Raw genomic sequence first — 24,679 nt, 5'->3', positions numbered from 1 at the left:
CTCTCTGAAAAGCAATGGAAAAAGTATCCTCGGGTGAGGATTAAAAAAAGAAAGAAAAATGAAAAATAGATCTTCAGAGAAACTTGCAGAATGAATTAACTATTTTAAATATGAAATGTGGAGGAAATAATGAAGTTGATAATAGACTTACCAAAGATTAATGGCCTAGTACTTGACTTTCATGTAGTTATGAACATCATAAATTTTCATATAGGAATAACTTAAAACAAATACAGTTTTGGCCATGATTAGCTTCATACTTCTATTGATTTAGAAGGTTTCATGCAGTGCTTGGTGTAGGAGAATGAGAGACTATATAACCAAACTCTCTTTTTTTCATAATTTTTTTTTTTTAATCCTCATCTGAGGATATTTTTTCCATCACTTTTCAGAGTGAGTAGAAAGAAGGGAGGGGAGAGAGGGAGAGAGAGAGCCATCAATTAGTTGCCTCCCAAATGGGCCCCGACCAGGGCAGGGATTCGAGCCTGCAACCAAGATACGTTCCCTTGACCAGGAATCAAACCTGGGACCCTTTAGACCTCGGGTTGATGCTCTAACCACTGAGCAGCTGGCTAGGGCCCAGACTTACTTTTCTGTTGAATATGTTAATTGTAGCAGGGACCAAAACAATTTAAGTGTCTTGAGGTGGTGAGGAAGGGAAGATGAAAGCACACAAAGAACAAAGTATACTTTTTGAAATTAATTTTTTTAACAGGATTACATTGGATTAATAACATATAGATTTCAGGTATACATCATTATAATTCAATATTTGTATACTCTATTGCATGCTCACCACCCAAAAAAATCTAAATTTCTGTCCTTTACCATATATTCAACCTCTTTTATCCATTTCTCCCTCCCACCACCTCCCTTCCCCTCTGGTAACCACCATTCTGTTATCTGTATCTGAGTTTGTTTTTGTTTTGTTAATTCATTTGTTACTTTTTTGTTTTATATTCCACATGAGTGAAATCATATGGTTTTTGTCCTTTTCTATTCCATCTGATTTATTTCACTTAGCTTAGTACCCTCAAGATCTATCCATGTTCTCAGAACGGCAATATTTCATTTTTTATGGCTAAGTAATAGTACACACACACCTTTATCCATTCTTTCATCAATGGACACTTAGGTTGTGTCCATATCTTGGTATTGTAAGAAATACTGCAGTGAACATAGAGGTACATATATCTTTTCAAATTAGTGTTGTCATATTTGGATAAATACCCAGAACAGGAATTGCTGGACCATATGGTAGCTCCATTCTTAATTTTTTGAAAAACCTCCATACTGTTTTCCATAGTGGCTGCGCCAATTTACAATCTCGCCAACAGTGCCCGAGGGTTCCCTTTTCTCCACATCCTCTATAACACTTGTTATTTTTTGTCTTTTTGATAACAGCCATTCTAATGGGTATGGGGTAATACCTCATTGTGGTTTTGATTGTATTGCCCTAATAATTGGTGGTGGTGAACATCTTTTCCTATGCCTATTGGCTATCTGTATGTCATCTTGGAAAAAATGTCTATTTAAATCCTCTGTCCATTTTTTAATCGGATTGTTTTTTTTGTTGTTGAGTTGTGTAAGTTTTGTATATATTTTGGATATTAACCCTTTTTTGGAAGTATCACTGGCAAATATCTTTACCATTTGGTTGGTTGCCTTGTTTTGTTGGTTTCCTTTGCTGTGTAGAGGCAAAGCAGAATTTTAAACTGAAATCTGCTTCTATTTTATTCCTTAAATGTTAGGAGAAAATATAATTTATTTACTTTATATATATTTTATAAAAATTATTGAAAATCATTATACAGTCTAGAAAATACCAGCTTTCCACTTTTTATAATCATTTTTACTATTTATAATTATGTTAGAACTTTTCACATTTTGGTTTTAAAATTAGATTGATTGTTGTTTCAGAAAGTTTGGATTTCTAAAATACCGACTTGTTATTTTTGTTTCCCCCCAACCCCTCCTCTCTCCTACTCCCAGTGGACAAACTACATTCATGGGTGGCAGGATCGTTGGGTCGTTATGAAAAATAATACTTTGAGTTACTACAAATCTGAAGACGAGACAGAGTATGGCTGCAGAGGATCCATTTGTCTTAGCAAGGCTGTCATCACGGTAAGTTTCCGTTTTCCTTCATTAAACAAATACTTATTGAGCAACTATACACTAGGAACTATTCTAGGTACTTGGTATACATCTGTGAACAAAATGGGTAAAGATCCTTGCCCTTATGGAGTATACAGTCTAATACTTTTTTCCATAAAGCTATTTTAGAAAAACCCTAACTATAGGTTCTTTCTGGCTTTTTATGATTTTTCCCCCTAATATTTTACAGATGTCTTACCTTTATCCAATTTAATACCTTTTAAAAGAATGACTCACCTTTACTGAGTAATCTACTTGGTTTACATTCAACTAAATTTATAAGAAACAAATTTTTTTTGTACTTATATTTCATACACTTACATAATGTTTAATTAAGTTATGTAAGAAGTGCAACAAGTAAACTGGCATAAACAGGTTTGGGAACAACCAACTGACCTGTTACATGTATATCTCAACTAGTGGGATCAGAAATACCTGAATACTCTAAAAATGGCATACTAGTTGAGAGTGGTCAACATGCCTTGGCATATTTAATAAAGGGCAAAAAAAAAGTGCCGGTTAAGGCAAGTCAATTAAGGTAGCATTTGTAGTTAAATTCTGAAAGTGGGTATGTTAAAACTTAATCATAGGTTTTACTAATACATTCAAAGAGAATTCACATTATGATAGACTTTATATTGCTTATAAAAGTAAAAAGCACTTTGGATCTGTGTTGATATCTAAATCTGACATATGTTTATTTTATACATTTAAGAAAAATCTTACAGTATTTTTCCATCATTTTTCATACATTCTGCCCCCTTTGGATATTCCAAGTTTGAAACAAAAGCTTAGTTGAATATTGAGATAGAAAAACTTATAGAGGAATTGTTTGGAACTGTTAAGAATGAAAGTACTACTCCCCATTCTTAGGGACAATTTTAAAGAAATATTTTGAGCCCGGCCGGTATGGCTCCGTGGTTGAGCATAGACCTGGAGGTCACGGTTCAATTCCCAGTCAGGGCACATGTTCGGGTTTCGGGCTTGATCCCCAGTGGGGGGCTTGCAGGAGGCTGATGGATAGTTCTCTCTTATCGTTGATGTTTCTGTCTCTCCCCCCTTCCTCTCTCTGAAATCAATGAAAAAAATATTTAAAAATATATGTTTTGAATGTAAATGCTCAGTATTTATTTTGTCTGTTATACGGTACATTATAGTGTATTTTGAAATTGTACCTAGTTTATTATTTTGGGGTTTATTTCTCCTAAGGTAGAACATTATTCATGCTAGAAGACAGAATAGTGAATAGAAACATACTTTCTTGAAGTGTCTTTCCTAGGTTTCTCCTTTCCTTCCTTTTGCATATTGTCACTTGTTAGTTACAATGCTTGACTCTGAAAATAATATGTTGATGGTTGATGCGAAAATAGGAAGGAATGAAATTTTATCTTCATTGTTTACTAAGTAGTAGTACTCCCAGAGTACCATGCTAGTTTATGTAGAGTTAAATATAGTTGTCTTATCCTGAATTATGGATGATGGTAAGAGAGCATGGCTTATTTGGGGAAACAGAAATTTTTGATAAACATTTACATTGCATCTGCTCGGGGAAAAACAGTGTGTTCTTTGTAGATTTGTTGTTATATTTGCATGCAGAACTTTCTTCTTTCTTTTTTTTTTTGGAATTTGTATAAAAATTTATTCAAGCCAAACTGACAATACATGCCAGGGAGGAACATCTCCAATGTTCCCTGAGAATAACAGTTTTGCAGCTTCTTTTATGCATTTGAAATTAGGGAAAGTAAGGAAGATTCCATGGCAGTGGAGGTGAGAGAAAGCAAGGCAGGAGTTGGATTACAGGATAGTTAACAAGATTATATGCTCTCTTGAGTGTGGTTATTATTTCAAAGGTGAGTTAACCTAGAGGCACAGCAACAATGGACAGGCTTACTTAAGGTAAAGGTAAACCTTTTACTAAAGAAGTAGTATGTCTTGGGCATGCCTACCCACCATGACCTTCCTAGTTAGGAATTTATAATCAAATCACCTGTGAAGTTTGTTCCTTTCCCCTCCCTCCCTCTCTCTCTCTTTCTTTCCTTCTTTCTTTCCCCTTCCCCTTCCCCTTCCCCTTCCCCTTCCCCTTCCCCTTCCCCTTCCCCTTCCCCTTCCCCTTCCCCTTCCCCTTCCCCTTCCCCTTCCCCTTCCCCTTCCCCTTCCCCTTCCCCTTCCCCTTCCCCTTCCCCTTCCCCTTCCCCTCCCTCCTTTCCTTCCTTCCTTTCAGAATAGTTTATTGATTTTTAGAGAGGAATGGAGAGGGAGAGAGAAATATCAATGTGAGAGCACAACATCCATCAGCTCCTCACCAGGGATGGAGCCTGAAACCTGGGCATTTGCCCTGATCAGGCATCGACACCCAACCGACCTACACTGGCCAGGCCAGAGGTTACTTTCTATATAATCCCTTTTTCGTCCAGTTTCCCCTTAGTCATAAATCAGTCTGAAGGATGCATTGATGACTAATCTTTTGGTCAAATAGAGTGGTCTCACAGTGCTAGGAAGGCTCATTCCTAGAAAGTCTCATCAAGGGCATCTTGATCTGTTGACCACTGGGGATGGAGCAATACCCTAACCACAGGATCTGCATTAAGTCCAGTTTTTTCCCCAAAAAGAGAAGGGCAAATGGAGGGCATCAGGTTGTTACTGGCATTAGGGTTTTGGGGTTCACCAAGATAAAAATCAAGAGGAAATCTTAGAGAAATTTCCAGACAGATTTTTATTAAGCTTATGCTCAAGCACAAGGGAGGCAGCACAGGGTAAAGGAAGGTTCTCTAAACTGACTCAAGAGTCTGGCTCTGGCTGCTTTTATAAGTTGGGGACAAAGAGGGCTTGTGCAAAAAGGTGGGCTTGTGGAATTTTCCACATGGAGTTGGAGAAGCAAGCAGAAGTGAGGTAAAATTCTGCCTTTTGGGGGGCAGGGCATGCAGGGAGTGGAACGGTGGTAACATTCTTACGGTTGGCTTATCAGTGTTTCTTCTGGCTACCTGGGGTCCTTGGGATCAGACAAGGGGCAGTGGGGTGATGTCAGCTCTGCAGTTTTTTTTATCCAGTATTCTTGGGATCCTGAGCCCAAGTCTCTATGCTGTCTCAAGATTTTAATGGCCTTTCATAACTATTATTGTGACTAATATAATTAGCAGTCAGGTAAAGATAACCAAGCAAAATGTTTCCTGAATTCAATATCTATCTGTAGATATACAGGCCTTGTTGATATCTTGGGATAGTTTTCTGCCTCTGGTGTTGGTGGCTTCTTGTCTTCAAGGAGTCTTTGATATCTGTCAGACAGGAGTAAGGTGTCCATTCGCAGTTAGGTGCCTGATAAGGTCCTGTCCAATGAGGTTGAAGAGAGTCTTTTATTTAGTGCCCTTGTGCACCTTGAGAATTTTCTAAGGACAGCTCAAATAAAGTCATGACCTCCTATGTAGAGCAAGGAGACCCAAAATTCTGAGAGAAACTCACCCAGGTTCACCTGATGTGTAGTGGGGAGCTGGTGGGGCACAAAGGGCCCTTGCTTGTACCTAGCACTGGTTCAGGTTCATGGAGTGGTCCTGGATGGGCTTCTTTGGAATCCTGCTGACTATGCCAAGTAAATGTCAGTGTAAAAAACGTGCAAATCCGTAAAGAATTTTTATGTTTATTTGACCCAAACTCGGGACATATGCCAGGGAGCAAGATTTCAAATGCTCCTCCAGAACTTTCACTGTGGTACATTGTCAAAGAAATGGGCAGGAAAGTGAAACAATTTGAAAACTTTTTTTACCCTCACCCAGGGATATGTTTATTGATTTTTGGAGAGAGAGGAATGGGGACAGGGGAGAGAAGAGAGAGAGAGACATTGACCTGTTACCTCCTGTTTGCACCCCTACTGGGGATCGAACCCAAAACCTTTTGGTGTGTACTCCAGTCAACTGAGCTACCCCGCCAGGGCAATTCCTGGTAGAAGTACTCACTGGACTAAGTAGTAGAGAAGGTAAAAAGGTCAGTGAGATAGTAGAATCTGAGTGGTACTCATAGATACAATGAAACAGGTGGTAGGGAGAAATACAAGCATTTATATTTCTGAATTCCTTCAACTTTTGCCTGTGGGCTTCCAGGTTCATTGTTACATATTTGAAGGAAATAACAAAATATAACTGAATTCAGTGAACTTCTCAAGAATGAAGTTTACAAATAGAATATGTACTTGAACTAAATTTTTTAAATGTATTACTAATTTCTGTTAAATAGGCATGCTTTGCTTGTCTTAAATATGACCTTTTGTATATATCACCTCATCTCTGAAGACAGAAATAAATATCAATGTTGAATTTGCTCACATAACACCTTATGAAATTGATATATGCAGAAATCTGACTTGAAGAGTTGTGACTTCACTGTAACCATTAATATATTATACATGTTGGTTAACTTCACTTTTATTTAGTTTAATAATTAAGTCATTCTTAATTTATTCAACTCATGTTCTTTGGCCATGTGATATTAAATTGGGTGAAGTACTTTCAAGGAACAAAGTATTTCCTAGGAGAATTTGTTACCTGAAAGTAATTCTTAATGTGAAGAAACTGGAAGTGAGTGAGAAGGAAAACAGTACTTTTTCACTTTGTGAAAAATGAGCTATCTGTGTGTAGAATATGTTTGTAGAAAGAAAGTTGAATTTCTCAATTATTATAGTTTAATAGTCATTTGCTTTAGACTTGGTCCCTGCTAAAATATTTGCCGTATGCTAGGTGTTCAATATATGTTTGTTATATTTCTTTAATCAAAAGCAAGGTTTATGGAGTATTTAAACAGTTCTTTACTTTTAAATTTTTATTTTTATTTTTTTAAAATATATCTTTATTGATTTCAGAGAGAGGAAAGAAGAGGGAGAGAGAGGTAGAAACATCAATGGTGAGAGAGTCATTGATCAGCTGCCTCCTGCATGCCCCCAACTGGAGATCGAGCCCTCAACCCGGGCATGTGCCCTGACTGGGAATCAAACCACGATCTCCTGGATCCTAGGTCAACGCTCAACCGCTGAGCCATGCCTGGCTGGGCTAAATTTTTATTTTTAAATAAAATGCCCATGGTAAGAATATAATCCATGGCATGAAAAGGTTTAAAAAGTAAATGCTTCTGTTTACTCTTAGTCCTGCACTCAAATAACCAAAATTAAATTTCTGGTCTGTCCTTCCAGAAAATTTGAATGCCTATATAAGCCTTTATTTGTTTATATCCTTTATTTTCATTTACACCAATAGTACCTTATCTTATTTGCCCCTTCCCTATTCTTAGATAATGTCTAATTTTGCATTACTACAAACATTGTTGGAACAAACACATATTTTTAAATTTCTGTGTAGATTTTGTCAAATATGCCCTTTCAAAAAAGTACTAATTTTCACTCCTAACAATAGCGTGTGTTTCTATTTCTTCATATCCTCAAGTATTTGAAGAAGTTGGGTTTTGGCAAGTGTTAAAATATTTGTCAAACTGCTAGATGAAAATGGTATCTTATTATTTTAAATTGCATTTTTTACTCGTGAAGCATTGAGTAACTTCATATGTTTATAACCCTTTTATATTGTTTTTTCCTCTTCTAATTGTTTGTTCATCTCTTTTCTTATTGATTTGTAGAAGCTCTTTATATCATGGTAATCGACCATTTGTCATATCTGTTGCAAATATTTTTTACCCCCTGTTGTCATTTGTCTATTTCTTCTTGTTTTATAGTCTTTTTAAGCCTTTCAGAAATTTAAAATTTTTACATACTCTTATTGAACTTTTCCTTTATGACTTCTGCATTTAGTTTAGATAGGCATTTCCCCCCTCAAAGACTATTACTCTAAATAAATGTAGCTATGTTTTCACCTACAATTTACATTTGAATTTTGAGTCTCTGGGAATTATTTTACTGTAAAGAGTGATGTGGGGATTTAGCTTTTAATTTTTTTCCAGATGACTAACCATGTATTGTAATATTATTAATTGAATAATTCACCTTTTCCCTACTGGTTTGAAATGTCAACTTGATGTATATTACATTCCTAAGTGTATTTGAAGTTGTTTCTGGACTCTCTTCTTTTCAATTGGTTTGTCTCTTCCCTTTTTTTGTACCATGTTTAAAATTATATTGCTAATATTTCATCAACCAATTTCTTAAACTGCTAATGATCCTTTTGTGAAGCTAAAAGAAGTGGTTTATTTGCAGTTACTAAAATTAGAAAACATTTTGGGAATTAGGTAGGTAGAGATTTTTAGTTTCATGGAAATAAATAGTAATGTCTTTAGAATTGATATGCCTAAATTCAGTAGTCCCAAATCTCACCTTAGGCATCTGAATTTATATATCTAATATCTTGTAGAAATTCTTAGTTACCAAAAAAATGGAATTTCTGTTATTCTTAGCATAGGTTGGTTATTCACCAATTTCATATTTTCAGAAGTAACACTGAAAGAGAATAAAAATGTTTATTGCTAGATTAAAAAGAAAAAGCCAAATGCATTTAGGTAAGTAGGGTTCAGAAGAGTAGTAGTTGAAAGATCCTGAAATTAAAGAAGCCAATAGAGATGTAGAAGCAAGGGAAAAAAGTGTTCAAAAGTTAGAGAACCATAAAAAATGAAAAATATTTGAAAGTGCCCAATAAAGAGTAGTCAAATCTAAAAGATTTTTGAATGCGGAGTTGTAAAGTAAAAAGTTATGCTATGGAATTATGTTAAGCAAATTGGATATCACCAAAGATGAGTAGTGCCTTAAATAATCATTATATAAGGAACTACAGATTAGTGAGAAATCCACGTGTGCAATTTTGCTATATTGAACTGTATTAGGAAGAACCAAAGGAAAGAAAGAGATACGCAACAAGTAAAAGCACTAGATAAGATACTAGTTGATAATTCTTACTTATTTGCCAGTGAATTTCTAAAAAATTTAGAATCTTATACTAGTAAGATTTATGCTTTGAGAAACTAATAATATCTGTTCAGCTGTTCATTTGGAAATATCTTTCATCTGTAGATAACTTGAATGAAACTTGACTAATGTAACTCAAATAATTTGAATATAGTAGGAAATATTTAAAATAGTTTGGAAGAGGAAAAATCTTTAAAAAGATACCTGTTGAAATGTTTAAGTAACTGACCCAAAATTATATAATTACAAAGTGTATTCATTTGCTAGAGTTGCTATAACAAAGTACCACAAACTGGGTGATTTAAAGAACAAATTTATTGTCTCACAATTCTGGAGGTTAGCAGGCTGGGATCAAGGTGTTGTCAGAGTTGGTTCCTTCTGTTGCTTTTGGAGTTCCTTGGCTTATGAATGTATCACCCCAATCTCTCCATTCATGTTCACACAGCATTCTCCCTATCTGTGTTATCTGTCCAAATTTTCCCCATTTTATAAGGACACCAGTCATATTGGAATAGGAGCCTATTCTACTCCAGTGTGATTTCATCCTAATTACACCTCCATCTACCCAGTTTCCAAGTAAAGTTACATTATAAGATAACACAGGGTTAGGTCTTTAACATATAAATTTGTGAGCACACAATTAAACCTGTAACACAAAGTATCAGAGTTAAGAGTAGAACCCACGTCCCTGGCCAGATAGCTCAGTTGGTTAGAGTGTTGTCCCAATACATCAAGGTTGCAGTTTGATCCCTGGTCAGAACACATACAAGAAGCAACCAATGTAATGCATAAATAAGTGGAACAATATAGTGATGTTTCTCTCCCCCAACACACATACTTCCTCTCTCTCTCTCTCTCTCTCTCTCAAATCAGCAAATACAATTTTTTTTTAAAGTGTAACCCAAGTCTTCTGATTCCCATCTGGTGTTATTTTGTTGTGTCACCAAGCATAGGAAAAATGCATATTGATGCATTTTATTTTATGTAAGACTTGCAGGAGCACAACTGTTAAATATTTATAAAGCAACTCTTTAAAATTTGTGATTTACTATTAATGCCTTCTGTTAAAGCTCTAATAAATATGGTCTGTATTTTAGCATTCAAGTTTCCTTAATATAAGGAATACACATAATTTTCTACATTTGCCTGCTTGAAGTAGTTAGCAAGAGGCTTTTTTCCATAGTTTTTCCAAAGGTCTTTTAAGCTTCATATACACCAGTTTTTATTTAGTATTTTAATCTTAATTTCCAAAGTGCTTAAAATATTACTCAGGGGCTCTGAAGTCAAACCTGTGTTTAGATCTTGGCTCTGCCTCTTACAGCATAGAGGTACCTTTGGGCAGATTACTAAATTTCTCTGAGCTTCACCTTCCTTAACTGTTTAAAGATAGGGGACCAGGATCTAAGAATGGGATGATTGTATGCATTAAACAAGATAACATAAAAACACTTGCACAGTTCTTGGCATGTAGGCAACTCAGATTTCTTTAGTTTTATGTTGTGAAATGTTTGTTTTGGAAATAAAGCCTGTTTTAAGAAAAAGAGAATAGGAGATGCTGGCAAAACCTTTTATTAAAGGGGATAAAGAAGCAGGTGACTATTAGAGCCAGATGTGTGGCATGTCATATTTGAACACATGCTCATGCATTTCCTATAAGCAAGTTCCTTCTACCAAGTGGTTCTATTTCACTATATATATATATATATATATATATATATATATATATATATACACACACACACACACACAAAATGGTTAACTTTTTATATGCTTTCTGCGTCTTCCTGACAGACTGTATTTTCCTTGTTCCAGTATTAAAGAGGCATGTTATATCTTTTTAAAAATCAGATTTGTTGACATAATTTGTGTCCAATAAATTCACCCTTTTTAAGTGTATAGTTCTAGTTTTCACACATTAAACAGTCATGCAATCACTACAGTAATCAGGATATAGACACTTTCCATTACTCCAGAAAGTTCTCTCCTACCCTATTGTAGTCGGTTACTTCCCCAACCTCTGGCAGCTACTGTTACAGTTTAGCCTTTTCCCAAATGTTACATAAATGCAATCATACAGTATCTATGTCTAGCTATTCATCTAGTGTAAAGTTTCGGGAGTCATCCATGTTGCTGTATCCCCAACTTGTTCCTTTTTATTACTAAGCACTATCCCACTGTATAAATGGACCACGGGTGTATTATTTTGTTATGGTTTTGTGTTTTGTTAATCCTCACCTAAGGATATTTTTTCCATTGATTTTTAGAGAGAGTGGGGGTAGGGAGGAGGAGGGGAGAGAGACACATCGATTAGTTGCCTCCTGCACATGACCCAACCAGGGCTGGAGATTTGAACCTGCAACCCAGATACATGCCCTTGACTGGGAATCGAACCTGAGACCCTTCAGTGTGCAGGTCAATACTAACCACTGAGCAACAGCGGCCAGGGCTAGACAACAGTTGTTTATCCATTCACCACTTAATGAATATGTATTTGTTTCCAATTTTGTACTACCATAAGTAAAACTGCTATAAACATTCACATATAGGTTGTGTAAATATACTTTTTTCTTTTTAAAAAATTTGTGTTTTTTTGAGTGTACATTTATTAAAGCTGGGAACAGTGAAACAAGGAAGGGCTTAGTATAGAAGAGGCAACAGGAGAGAGACTAAGTGAGGCTGCTTTGACTTTCTAGAAATGTTGTAGGAAAAAAGTGAGCCAAGGTGGGGCTTCTGTCAGCTTACTGGAGAGTCAGAGAAAAGGGGGGCCTTAGGAACAGGTTCAGCATGTTAGCCTGGAAGAGCTGCCACTGCCCATTGCTCCCCTGGTTGTGAGTCTCATGGCATCCATTAGAGTTTAGGAGATGCATGCCTGTGGGGGAAGGAGAGGGAGAAGGGAAAGGAGGGGTCAGGCTCCCTGGAGGGTACTCCCTAGAGCACCCCCATTTTTATTTTTCTTGGATAGATACCTAGGAATGGGATTCCCAGGTTGTATGGTAAATGTACATTTAACTCTATAAGAAACTGCCAAAACTGGTTTCCAAAGTGGCAGTACCATTTTATATTCCTACACCAATGAGAATTCTAGTTGCTTAACATTTTTGTCAAAACTTGCTTTTCTTTTTAAATCTTAACATTTCTAGCAGGTGTATAGTGATTTTGCATTGTGGTGTCAGTTTGCATTTTCCTAAATATGTTATACATCTTTTCATTTGCTTGCTACTTATATCTCTTTGGTGATACGTCTTTTCAAATCTTTTGTTTCTCTTTTTTTAATATTGAGTTATTAAAGTTCTTTATATATTTCATATACCACAGCATTTATCAGACTATGTTTTTTATAGTCAGATGTGTTTGGCAGATATTTTCTGCCAACCTATCAGGTTGATTTTTGTCACTTATAATCAGAAAAACATATTTGAGTGTATATTTTGCTGACTTTTTGCTCTGAATTCTTAGGAGCCCCTGAAGGCTATTTATTTTCTAGTATAGTTTGCAAAGATACTAACATTATTATTGGTTATTTGTACAGAGGCAACATTTCTCAGTTTTTGTGTGTGTGTGTTTTTGTTTTTTTTTTAAATATATCTTTATTGATTTCAGAAAGAGGAAAGGAGAGGGAGAGAGAGATATAGAAACATCAATGATGAGAGAGTCATTGATCGGCTGCCTCCTGCACACCCCAGACTGGGAATCGAACCCCTATCGCCTGGATCCTAGGTTGACGCTCAACCACTGAGCCATGCCCAGCCAGGCTTTCAGGTTTTTTTAAATTTTTTAGTTTGGGTTTACAGTAGCACACTCTTGTTTAATTAAAGCAACAAAGACTTAGACTTTAAATTACCTCCTAACAACTCATCATGTAATGAATTCACCAGGGAAGTTGGATTGTTGTTGAGCTTCTTCATAGGAGTGAGTGCTGTGACCTTTCTCCCTGCTTCACTGAAGGAAGAGAAACCGTGGCTGGTAGAGAATGAGATATTCTCTCAGTCTCAGAGTTAGACTACATATTACCCAACAATTATTTCTTTTAAAATTGTATTTTCCCACTATTCAGGATTCATCACTTTTAAAAGATCACTTAATAAATTGACTATAAGAAACCTAGAGACCAAGAAACCAGTTGAAGGTCATCCAGAAATTAAGGTGATCTCTAAAGTGATAATGTCTTGAGGATGGGAGACAGGGTTGGGTAATGATTCCTGGAAACTTAACATGTAAGCCCAGTTTCATAAAGTGAGTTTTCTCCTGTTATGTAAGAAATCAAGTGGTTTCATTTGGTTTTTTAAAAATTAAGATATTCATTTAGGTAAAGATACAACTATTTTATCTCCTTGCCCATGAAAAGAGTAGTAAAGAAATTTTTAAAAATTTTAAGCCAAAATGGGAGAACAGGTGAGACAATAGAAGATAGCATTGTAGAAGCTGGAAAATTTATAGACAAGTGGTAAGTGAGTTAGTATATCTAAGAAACTCAAATCCTAAGCAACCAGTTTCAAAAGCTTACAGGTAAATTTACATCATAATCACATAATACTTTAGCAGTACCAGACATGAATTGAAATAAGAATTCGGGGATGGAAGTTGTTTAAGATAAGGAGGATACATTGAATACCAGTTTAGAAAGCAGTCAGATCCCCAGATTTTTATTCCCCCACTTTGGGCAGTTGGGTGATTGACCCACCCCTAACCTCACAAAAAATGGGAGGTTTATTCTATAGAGAAGATTAAATAGTGGTCTCTGGGCTAGAGGTTGGGAGAATAGGCACTAGAAACACTTGAAAACAAAGAATCATATTGAATAGAGATGGGGAATTAAGGGAAGTAAACAAAATTGATACTGAGACCTCACTTTACCCCATCTGTCTCATCTCAAGAGTTTTAATATTTGAACAGCAGGAGCATCAGGAAGAGAGAAGAGAGAAGAAAGGAATCACCAATAAAAGAATATAAGAGAAATTCATAGAAATAAAGGACATGAGCTTTCATATTGGAAGGGCAAGGGAAGGTCCAGCATGAAATGAAAAAGACCCATATTAAAGACATCATTGTGGCGAGTCAGACAACTGGAAAGAAAGGTGATTCTGGATGTTTCCAGAGGGAAAAACGGATCACAACAAAGGATAAGGATTCAGAATGACTGGATTTCTAAAGAACACGGGAAGCTAAAATGCAGTGGGCCATGCCTTCATTTTTCTGAAGAAGAATTATTTTCAACACTGAATTCTGTTACCTGTTCAAACTACTCAGCATGTATAAGGGCAGATAAAATTATTTTAAAATACATTGGTCTCAAAAAATTTACTCGTAGCTTTTAAAAATATCTCATTTTATAGGTACATACTCAGATATCTACAGATGAAGTGGTATGTTTTAAATCTGCTTCAAAATAATCCACTTGGGATGGTGTATGGGGTGTGTGTGTATAGATGAAATGAGTGAACTTGAGTTAATAACTGTCAAAGCTGAATAACAGTATGTGGAGTTCATTATTCTATTTTTTATTTTTGCATATATTTGAAAATTCCCATAATGAAAAGTAAAAAACACACAAACATTAACAAACACTTCTTTCAGAAAATGTGCTCTATCAAAACAAGGAAGTATTAAATAAGAAAGGAAGATTTGGCAGAGGACATTGCTCTCAAAGTGATCTCCAGGCTAGTAGCATCAATATTAGCTGTGAACTTGTTAGAAATGCAAATTCTCAGGTCTAGCCCCAGACTTAAGGAATCAGAAACTCTGGGTAATGAGGTCCAGCATTCTCTCTTAACAAACCTTCAAGTGATTTTGATGCATGCTAAAGTTTGAGAACCATTCTTCTAAAGCAAGGAAAATAGCTGTGCTCAAATAAAGAATGGATATTACTCATGATTTATTCTAGCTCATTTTCTTAACTTCTTACCCTCAGGACTTTGATAGTTGATCTGACATTTAAATGAATGGCGTCATTATACATAATGGCAGAGAAATCGCTATTAGTTGTGCTATTGGTGCCAGCAATCTGAATAGACAATGGATGTAAAAGATTCAGACTTTGGGAAACTGTTAAGTATAGTGATTGTCTCAGAAATTGAATAACTGGGGAGAACAGATGAACATCCCTATACCAACCTGGCTGCTTGTTTTTGTTGTTGTTGTTTATCCTCACCCAAGGATATTTTTTCCATTGTTTTTTTTAGAGAGAGGGGAAGGGAGGGGGAGAGACAGAAAAACAGAATGGTTGCCTTGGGAGATCCTGCAACTGAAATACATGCCCTTGACCGGAATCAAACCTGAGACCCTTCAGTCCCTGGGCCAACGCTCTAACCATTGAACCAAACCTGTCAGGGCATGGCTGCTTGTCTTAACTAGTACCTTGACATTCTATGCTAACTGGTCAGTGAATCCTCCATTATCGAGAAAAAATGTCTTTCCTCTCCTCCGCTATCAAAAGCCTGTCTTTCCTCTGGGCCCAACCTAGGCCACAACTTTTTTTTTGTAATTGTTGACTCTATTACAGATGTCCTTCCCTTTCCCCCCTTTTGCCTCCCTGCCCCCTGCCCTACTAGGCCTTCACCGCATTGTTGTCTGTGTCCATGGGCTCTGTAGATATGCATGTATATTCTTTGGTTGATCTCTTCCTGTCTTCCCCGTCCTCCTCCCCTCTGCGATCTGTCAGTCTGTTCCATTTATCCATTAGGCCACACCTTTTTAATGAACTTCTCATCTTTTTGTCTTAACTACAAGATTTTTTTTAATGGACCGAGTAACTATTACATGGAAAGCATTGTGCTTGTTATTTTACTTGTTACTTCCTTTAGTCCTCACAATAATCTCCTTATAGCCTACCTAACTAAATATTATCTTGTACTGTATATTTAACCTTTTCATATATGTGCTTTTGTCTTGTTTTTGCCATTGATTCTTATTACAAGAGAAGTAGGAAAAGCCCACTCCAGTTTCAAGGTAGAAGAATTTACATTAGCTCAATGGTTCCCTAATTTCAGTATGCATCTAGAATTATATAGAAGGCTTGTTAAAACAAATTCCTGGTATATTTTCAAGTTCTATGTAAAAGTAGATCTTTTTTTGGAAGAGATAAATATTTTCAAGTTACTCAATTGTTTTTACTGTTTAGAAGACTTGGAAAGAATCAGTTTTATATGCCAATTTAACATCGTTAAAATATGTTTTGGTTATAAAGTAATTATAATCAAAGAAGTTCTGGTAAAGTTCTGTAACATTTTAGTAGTGTTATTATTACACAAATATATATTTGGGACTCTGCCATCACATTATTTTGAATGAAGTTTCTTTCACTGGTTTATGATTCCCAGTGCCTAGTACAGTGCTTTCATAAAAGCCTATCAGTTGAATAATAGCAAATCTTTATATTTCAGGTATGGATTTGATTTTCAGAACTTGTCAGATTTTATTCAGAATTATTGAAGAATATGATTGAAGTTAAAGTTATTTTTGGCCAAAATATATTTTAGGCAGAGTATAACATCAAAATATGTTTATATTAATTTGCTTACTAAAACTCTTTTAGTCTGAAATAGTGCAGTTCTGTTGTAATAGGAAATGTAGTTGGATGCAGAAGTTTGCTTTTTATGACTCTTGGGACATGTAGGTGATCCTTTTCTTAACTGTAGGTCACTACCAGAAAAATTCCATAACAAGTCCACAAGAGGTTTGCAGAACATCATAGGAAAAGATTACAATTTGTTTTCACTAACTTTTAAATGAAATTTAGCATTATCTTTAATTAATGTAGACCAGTATCTCAATAATATTGTCACTATCTGTTACTTTTTCACCAACAGAAGTTATAATCAGATGTCATTACATATATTGCAGATATCTCAAAATATCACTACCTGCCACTAGATATTAAGTTGTTAATCTTATATGTTTGCTTTATACCTCTGAAAACATTGTTCTGAAGGATCTGAAAGTTTCATCAGATTTGCACAGGAGTGTGTGAATTCCCTTGCATTACACAGAGCTGCAGAGAACCTTTTTTCTAGCATTAGAATTTTGTTTTATTTCAATTTATTATTGATGTCTTCAAGTAATTTAAGATAAAATACTATCTAAATTTCTAAAATGCAATGAAGTATTTCATATCCAGTGAAGAAAAGGGGGAATGCATTGTACTATCTCCTCTCCCAGATTTCAGGCTCTCTCCTATGTTGTAAGGTTTTTCATGGTCTGCCTTCCTGTTTTTGTTCATCTTCACCCAATGATATTTTTTTCCATTAATTTTTATTTTTTATTTTTTTAAATATACCCTTATTGATTTCAGAGAGGAAGGGAGACAGAGAGAGAGAGAGATAGAAACATCAATGATGAGAGAGTCATTGATCGAGCCCGCAACCCGGGCATGTGCCCTGACTGGGAATCGAACCCCAATCGCCTGGATCCTAGGTCAGTGCTCAACCGCTGAGCCACGCCTGGCCGGGCTCCATTAATTTTTAGGGAGAGTGGGAGGAGAGAGGAGTGGGAGACAGAAAATTGATGTGAGAGAGACACATTGATCGGTTGCCTCCAGTAGCTCTAACTGGGCCAGGGATCAAGCCTGCAACCAAGGTATGTGGCTGGAGCTGGAATTGAACCTGGAACCCTTCAGTCTGCGGGCTGAGCCAAACTAGCCAGGGTGGCCTGCCTTCTTAAACCTCATCTCTCAGCGGACTCCCTCTCATTGTCACCTCCAGTCATGCTATATACCTCTTTCAGATTCTTGTCCAGGCTTGCTCTTTCCTGCTCTAGATCTCTACATGTGCTTTTTTTTTTTAATCCTCTCCTGAGGATATGCTTTGAGAGAGAAACATCGATGTGAGAGAGAAACATCAATAGGTTACCTTCCGTATGTGCCCCAACGTGGGATTGACCTACGACCCTGGTATGTGCCCTGACCTGGAATCAACCAGCAACTTTTCCAAGCACAGGGAGATGCTCAACCAACTGAGCCACTCAGCTGGGCACATGCTGAGTGTTCTTCCTTTCTTTCCTCCTCTGTTCATTTCATCTTCTTGGCTGAGGTATTAGTTCTTGGAAGATTCCCCTGACTGGGTTACTTCCTTCTGTTATAGGCTTTCTCAACATGGTGTACCTTTCTTAACTATGGCTCGTTACAGTTGAAGTGACCAAATTTCATGTGCGATGATTTGGTCAATGTGATCTCTGCAAAGTTAAGGACCATCCCTGTTCATCTCACCATTATATTCTCAGTGCCTTGAATAGTGCTTGGTAAATCATAGGTGTTCATAAATATGTCATTGGTTGGTTGTTTACATAGATAAATAAAATGAATGATTTAGATTATGATTGTTGAATAGAAATATAATATGAGTCACAAATGCAGGGATGGCAGTAGGAAAACAGAATCAGACAGCGTTAGGAGGTTATTATAAATAATCCAGGTGAGAGATGATAGTGATTTGGACCAGAGTAGTAATGGTAGAGATTATGAGAAATGATTGGATTCCAGATTCATTTTGAAGGTAGAGCTGACAAGTTTGCAGATTTGCTGATGGATTCCTTATCGGGTGTGAAAAATGAGGAGTCAGATGATTTCAGGTCTAAGCAATTGCTAGTTACCATTTACGAAAGTTTAGAAGCCTGTAAGAGAAGTTTGGGGAGGGAGGCAAATCAGATCTGTTTTAGATATGTTGAGATGCGTCTTAGGCATTCAAGAGAAAATAATAGAGGAGGCAACTGAGTAAAAGTCTAGAGGTCAAGGAAGAGGGCCTTTTGATTTTTCTACTATTTATGGTGCAGTCTTTTCTATAATGATTGGCGAAATGGTGATTTTTCAACTCTACCATCTCCTTCCACATTTATCAGCACTTTTATCTTTTAACAAAAGTATTACATGTGATTTATAGAAAAATGTATAGGTAAGCAAATTAAGGCAATTAGCTCTAATCATAGAATTTAAAGGTAATTACTGTTAATCTTTCATACACTAACTTTATTAAAATTGCTGTATAATATTCCATGGAGTACATATTCTATTCATGTTTTTTGTTTGTTTTGGGGTTTTTTGGTACTTACTGTTACTGAAATGAACTTCTGTGAACTTATCTGAGATATATACCATTATGATCAGGACATGGGGGTAAACAACAACAAAAAATCAGAAATTTTACGAAATAACCTAAAGAATTTTAAATAATATGCTGGGAGAGATTTTGGTTGTACTGCAGTTCAGGTTGAATGGGATGTAGTTTCCTGGAAGTACAACTGAGTAGAAAACTTAATTATACTATATTTTTTCTAAAGAAAAACTATTGCTGTATCATATACAGACTTTCAACTGCCCTACTTTCAGCCCCATTTGCACCTTCTGTGTATTAATGAGTTACTGGTGAGCTACAACAAAACAGAGGAGTCTTGAAATTGTTATACTGAAATAAAGCAGTGAGGCATAAAGGAATACGTACTGTCTGATTCCATTTGCATAAATTTATTTTAAAAATGCAAACAATATTATAGTGAAAGAAGTCAGATCCTTGGGCTGCTTAGAACAGTAAGCTGATTAGTTATTTACTTGGTTTTTCAGATAGTGTATATGCTTCCCTTCCTCTAAGAAGCTTTTCTCAATAACTGGACTATATTCTTAAGATTCCTAAATATTTGGCATTCAGTTAAATTTATAGTCATTATTGTATTTATGAGTATTAAATGTCCCTTATGTATTTCTATGTTGATAATTACTGAACCAGGGTATGCATTATCTTGTTTTTCCCTTTTGCATCGTTCTAATACACTCTTGCCTCCCACCATAGTCCTGACTCTGATGCCAGCACATAGTGATTTAGAAAATGTTTAACTTGTATACGTTAGCCAGTCAGAACTGTGATTTGTTGTCTTAACCTTAAAAGAAATTGTTTTGAAGGCTAAAAGAACATTGTGAAGTTATATTACTTTTGCTAAATAAACTGATGAAGAGATAAAAGATTGATGCTGTTAAGGGGGAAGAGAATAAACAGTAAGCCCTGGAAATGCAATGTGTAGATTTTCTTCAGCAAATAAGTTTACTATTACATTGATGGCTCTCTCTGTACTCCATCCGGTAGACTAAGACGTGGCATATGTGATGTGATCCTGTCATATTTTAATTCATTTATTGAGCAAAAACAAGAATATAAGATACTAATTTTATATATTCTTGTGAATAATGTAAAGCACTAAACCAAATAGTTGACATTTTCAGTAAATGGTTACATTTTGATGCAGGCAGTTTCCTCTAACATAGGTCTGATGTAATGTTCATTTTATCTTTGCTTTTCATTGAAAGCTCTCCTGTCTGTTACTATCAGACATATAAAAGCCTAGACGTTCATTTGAGATACTTAGAAGGAAATTTTAACTTTATTTTGTGATAGAATATAAAAGTACCTTGCCTATAAAATGTAGTGAAATCAAACTCTTCATGATGAGAACTTACTTTTGAATAATGGAGGCAGGAAAAAAGTAATAAATGTCTTTCCTAAGACTTATTTTGGATCTTTTTTATTGTGCTTTCAGTAGTGTTCCCATTAGTTAAGCTAACTGAAAGCATTTGATGAAAAATACTCGCTCTTTTTTTGAAATATGTTTGTAGTTTGTGTCAACTCATTTGTAGGAATGGTGAATGAAATTTAGTGTTTGGTAACTATGTCCTTGAGTTACTTGAGTAGAAAAACAAAAGAATAACAAGAGTGTCTCACCAGCCAGAATGGGTGTGTTTATGTTTTTGCTGTAGGTATGATACTTTTAAGAATATAATTAGTTTTGTTTTTCATTTTCTACTTTTTCTCCACAGCCTCACGATTTTGATGAATGTCGATTTGATATTAGTGTAAATGATAGTGTTTGGTATCTTCGTGCTCAGGATCCAGATCACAGACAACAGTGGATAGACGCCATCGAACAGCACAAGGTAAGGTCTCCAATGTTTACCTGTCCATTTTGAAATATAACATGTGTTACTGAAAAGGTGTACATTGTTTTGGTGGTAAAATTAAAGCAGTACAAAAGTAAATTTTTGAAATAGTTTAATTTCTAAGGAAGTTTCTTATAAATATTTTTAATTGTTAACTAAAACAAAATATGCCCTTTTTAGTAAAACAAATCTTGATTTTTATATTTACGATTTGCTTCATAATAAATGCCATTTATATGATCTGGATAAAGGAATTTTTGAAATAACATTGGATTGTAAAACCCTGATATTTAAAAACTTCAACGTTAGGGTCATCTCTAACCATTTGGTTAAATTCTTAGTGTAAACATTTGCAAATCATTTTTTTGTAAATATGAAGTTATCTGGTAATAAGCCTTTAAAAAGTCTTTTTTATATAAATATGTAAGCCACATTCTTATAACTTAAAGCTAGCCTTTGACTTCTGCTGTGAATAAGTGGTAAGTAGACTAAAGAAATAAACGATATTAAATCTGCATTATTAGCTTATTATGGTAAAACAAGGAACAAGGAAAGTTATCAATTTTCCATGCCACGCCTGAGTATGACTTCAGGGGAACTTTGCACTTGTTCACATACTTGTCTATACTTGTTCATTTGGGTTTCACAGAGTTGTAGTTGAAACACCTGTTTTGGTTGAGAGGCACAAAACAGGTACACACACATACACACACAAAGCAAGAAAAACTAGTCTGACCCGGGATATCACAGGCACATTCTTCCTGATATTGATCATGTGTTAGTTTTTATTGTGTGATTATTGATTCTGAATTTTTCCCAGCCTAAAGAAAACTGGCTGATGTCCATCTTTTTCTCTCTGTTTTAACTTGAGTATTATATTGGTTTAAAAATGTTTTGTGACCCTGGCTGGTGTGGCTCGGTTAGTTGGAGCGTCATCCTGTGCACCAAAGGGTCACAGGTTCAATTCCCAGTCGAGGCACATACCCAGGTTCAGGTTCAATCCCTAGTCGGGGCCCAAATAGGAGACAACCAATCGATGTTTCTCTCCCACATCGATTTTTCTCTCCCTCTCTCTAAAATAAAAAACAAAAATAAACATTTTGTGAATCTTAATTATCTTGGTATTATTACTTGAGAAAAGAGTCTAAAAATGGAAAATAGTTTTCTGTTATTTGAATAGAGACGAGAATTCCAGAATCTCATTGCTTTGGAACCAGGCCTACCTGGAATCAGACACTACAGCCTCTGCAAAGTATAACATAGTGACCCTGGGTATGATAATTCACCTCTGAGTGTGTGTAAGGAATAGCTACGATAGTATATGTAAAGTTACTTACCAGAGTGGCTGATATGTCTTCCCATTTATGACATAGTGGAAAAAAAGATGGGCTTTGGTGTTACAGCTAAATTCACTAAATTATACCATGTTGTTTTTGGATGAAGAATTCTTCAGTGATAGTTGCTAACTGTGCACATAAGGAGAGTGGCCTAGTTTGTAAATTTAATCAGGGCCAGCCCTCTTAATGATTAAAAGATGTTATTAAGTAGAACTAATTTCTATATTTTTAACTGAGATGACTTTTAAAGGCTTAATCAGTTGACTTAGATTACAGGGCTAGATTTTTCTCTTTAATTAAGCATATTTTATTTTGTTTGTTTTTCTTAGTAAAGCTGAACCAGAATTTTTTGCATGCTTCCAGTTCATATTTTCTTTTTGAGTGAAGATATATACATGAAGTGTGTATTTTTTCCATATCATTGATTTCTTTGTGTCTTTGAACAATGGATAGATAAAATCTTTGGTTCTTTTTCAGAGCACTGTGACTTAAGCTGAGATAACAGATTTGTGGTGAATTTAAGTTCTTAGAAAAAACATTCAACAGTAGGGTTCCAGATACATTGTAAACATTTTCTTTCTGATTTCTAAAGATAGTTTATTCATAGACAAGAAAGGAGGAATAGTCGTTATTCTTATTAATATTTAATTATTTAATTTTAATGTAAAATATGTGATGTGCCAACTAAGCAATAAATATATCAGTGAAAATTTAAATTGCATGTGAATTGTAAAAATAAATTGTTTGAGTTACTAAACTAACATATAGGAGAGAGAAAATTCAAATACTATCACTAAATATAATCAGCAACATTTTCTTTTTTTCCATAAACCAGGAATAAGGAGATAGTAAGGCGATGTTTTCTAATTCATTCTTCAGTATCACTAAAGAATATTGAATGTGGAACCTAAATTTATTAATTTTACTATTTAAGCATGCTTTGCTGTATTGCTTTTCAAAATTAATATCAAATTGTTAAGGCATGATGATGATGATAGGAGCTCTGCTGTTTATTGAGGATCACCAAGTACTATGTATTGTTTGTACATCATGTGCTTTATTTTCTCCCTACTATCCTGAGAGGTGAGGGAAGTATTGTTTTACAGAAGAGAAAACTGAGGTTTAGATTAAAATTAAGTAGTTTGCCTGAGAATATACTACCTTTTAGTTCATGGATTCTTAGGATTTAATTTTATGTTGGTTCTGCCTTCTATCATTTACCATTGATAGACTCTGAATGTTTGAAAGTAGTTTCTACAAGTTTACCTCCTGCGGTTAGAGTGCATATTATCTGAGTTCTACCATATTTATGCAAGACAAATATGAACTCTTTCTGCCCATGGGTTGTCAAAAAGAGCATTTTATTGTATTAATTAGTGTTTGAATACTGGATTCTGGGGGTCTGACAAATATGGGATTGAATTCTGGCACTGTTACTTAATAGCTGTGTGACACTGGTAAATTACTTAAAGAAGGAAAGTTGACAGTATGCAGTGTGTGCACCACTACCCCCAAACAAAAACAAGCAAGCAAAATTACCCAGTTACAATAAATCAAGAGTGTTGTACTTTAAAGTTGACCATCATTCCAACTCATTCAATTCATAGTTACTTCCTCATTGCCCCACCTGTCCTTATGATTGTTGGACAGGACACTTGGAATAGTGGTTCTGTCTTTTTCTCTTTCAATGTCATCAGATGGACCTTCATTGTCTTTTTTTGCTATTGACAGGTTTGAGTAATTTTCAGTATTTGGAAGAAGTTCGAGGTTTCTGTTTTCCTTCCCAGGAGGCCCTTATGGTCATTATAATAATCTCTGTGTATTAGTGTCCGTCCCCCCCTTCCCTTCTCCCCCCACACACCACCACACACAATACACAACACACACACACACCACCACCACCACCACCACCACCCCCCCCCCCCCCAGCAGTTCTATCTTATAGGACCTCTGTAACAATAATATGATGATAAGGATAGCTAACATTTGAAAATTGATGTATGCCAGATAGGGAAATAAACACTTTGTATACATTATTTCATTTTACTCTCACAGTGTTATGAGTTTAACATTATTATCCTATTTTTACAGATTAGGAAATTGAGACATAGGTTAAGTAACTTGTCCAAGGTCAAACTGCTAATTAGTGAAGGAGCCAGCATTCAGACCCAGGTCTGTCTGACCTAAGAACCAGAGCTTTTGGCCAGCAAGCACTTCTGCCATCCTATAAGTATGTATTTATTTGAAATATATTTTGTTGACTTAAATCATGGGCTTCTTGAATCACAATATTCTCATTTTTAAATGTTCTTCATATCTCTAGTGTTTATTTTAAACCATAAGCTCCTAAAAGTTTCAGTTTATCAACTTCTTTATAGTAATCAG

At 35.5% G+C, this 24,679-nt stretch overlaps 1 protein-coding gene across 2 annotated transcripts in view; it reads left to right on the top strand.

The window, feature by feature from the left end:
• The window catches only part of CERT1 (ceramide transporter 1), a 91,161-nt gene that overhangs the window by 4,717 nt on the left and 61,765 nt on the right, over positions 1-24,679 (top strand). For both annotated transcript variants that reach the window (XM_016205244.2, XM_016205245.2), the window contains exons 2-3: positions 1,993-2,127; positions 20,838-20,954. In XM_016205244.2, coding sequence (XP_016060730.1) covers positions 1,993-2,127; positions 20,838-20,954 — 252 coding nt within the window. The remainder of the gene's footprint in view (positions 1-1,992; positions 2,128-20,837; positions 20,955-24,679) is intronic.

This window comes from Miniopterus natalensis, chromosome 3, assembly GCF_054644295.1.
Source record: "Miniopterus natalensis isolate mMinNat1 chromosome 3, mMinNat1.hap1, whole genome shotgun sequence".
NCBI classification, from domain to species: Eukaryota; Metazoa; Chordata; class Mammalia; order Chiroptera; family Miniopteridae; genus Miniopterus; species Miniopterus natalensis.
The sequence above is the reverse complement of the archived record's forward strand: the minus strand, read 5'-3'. Positions and strand labels throughout refer to the sequence as shown.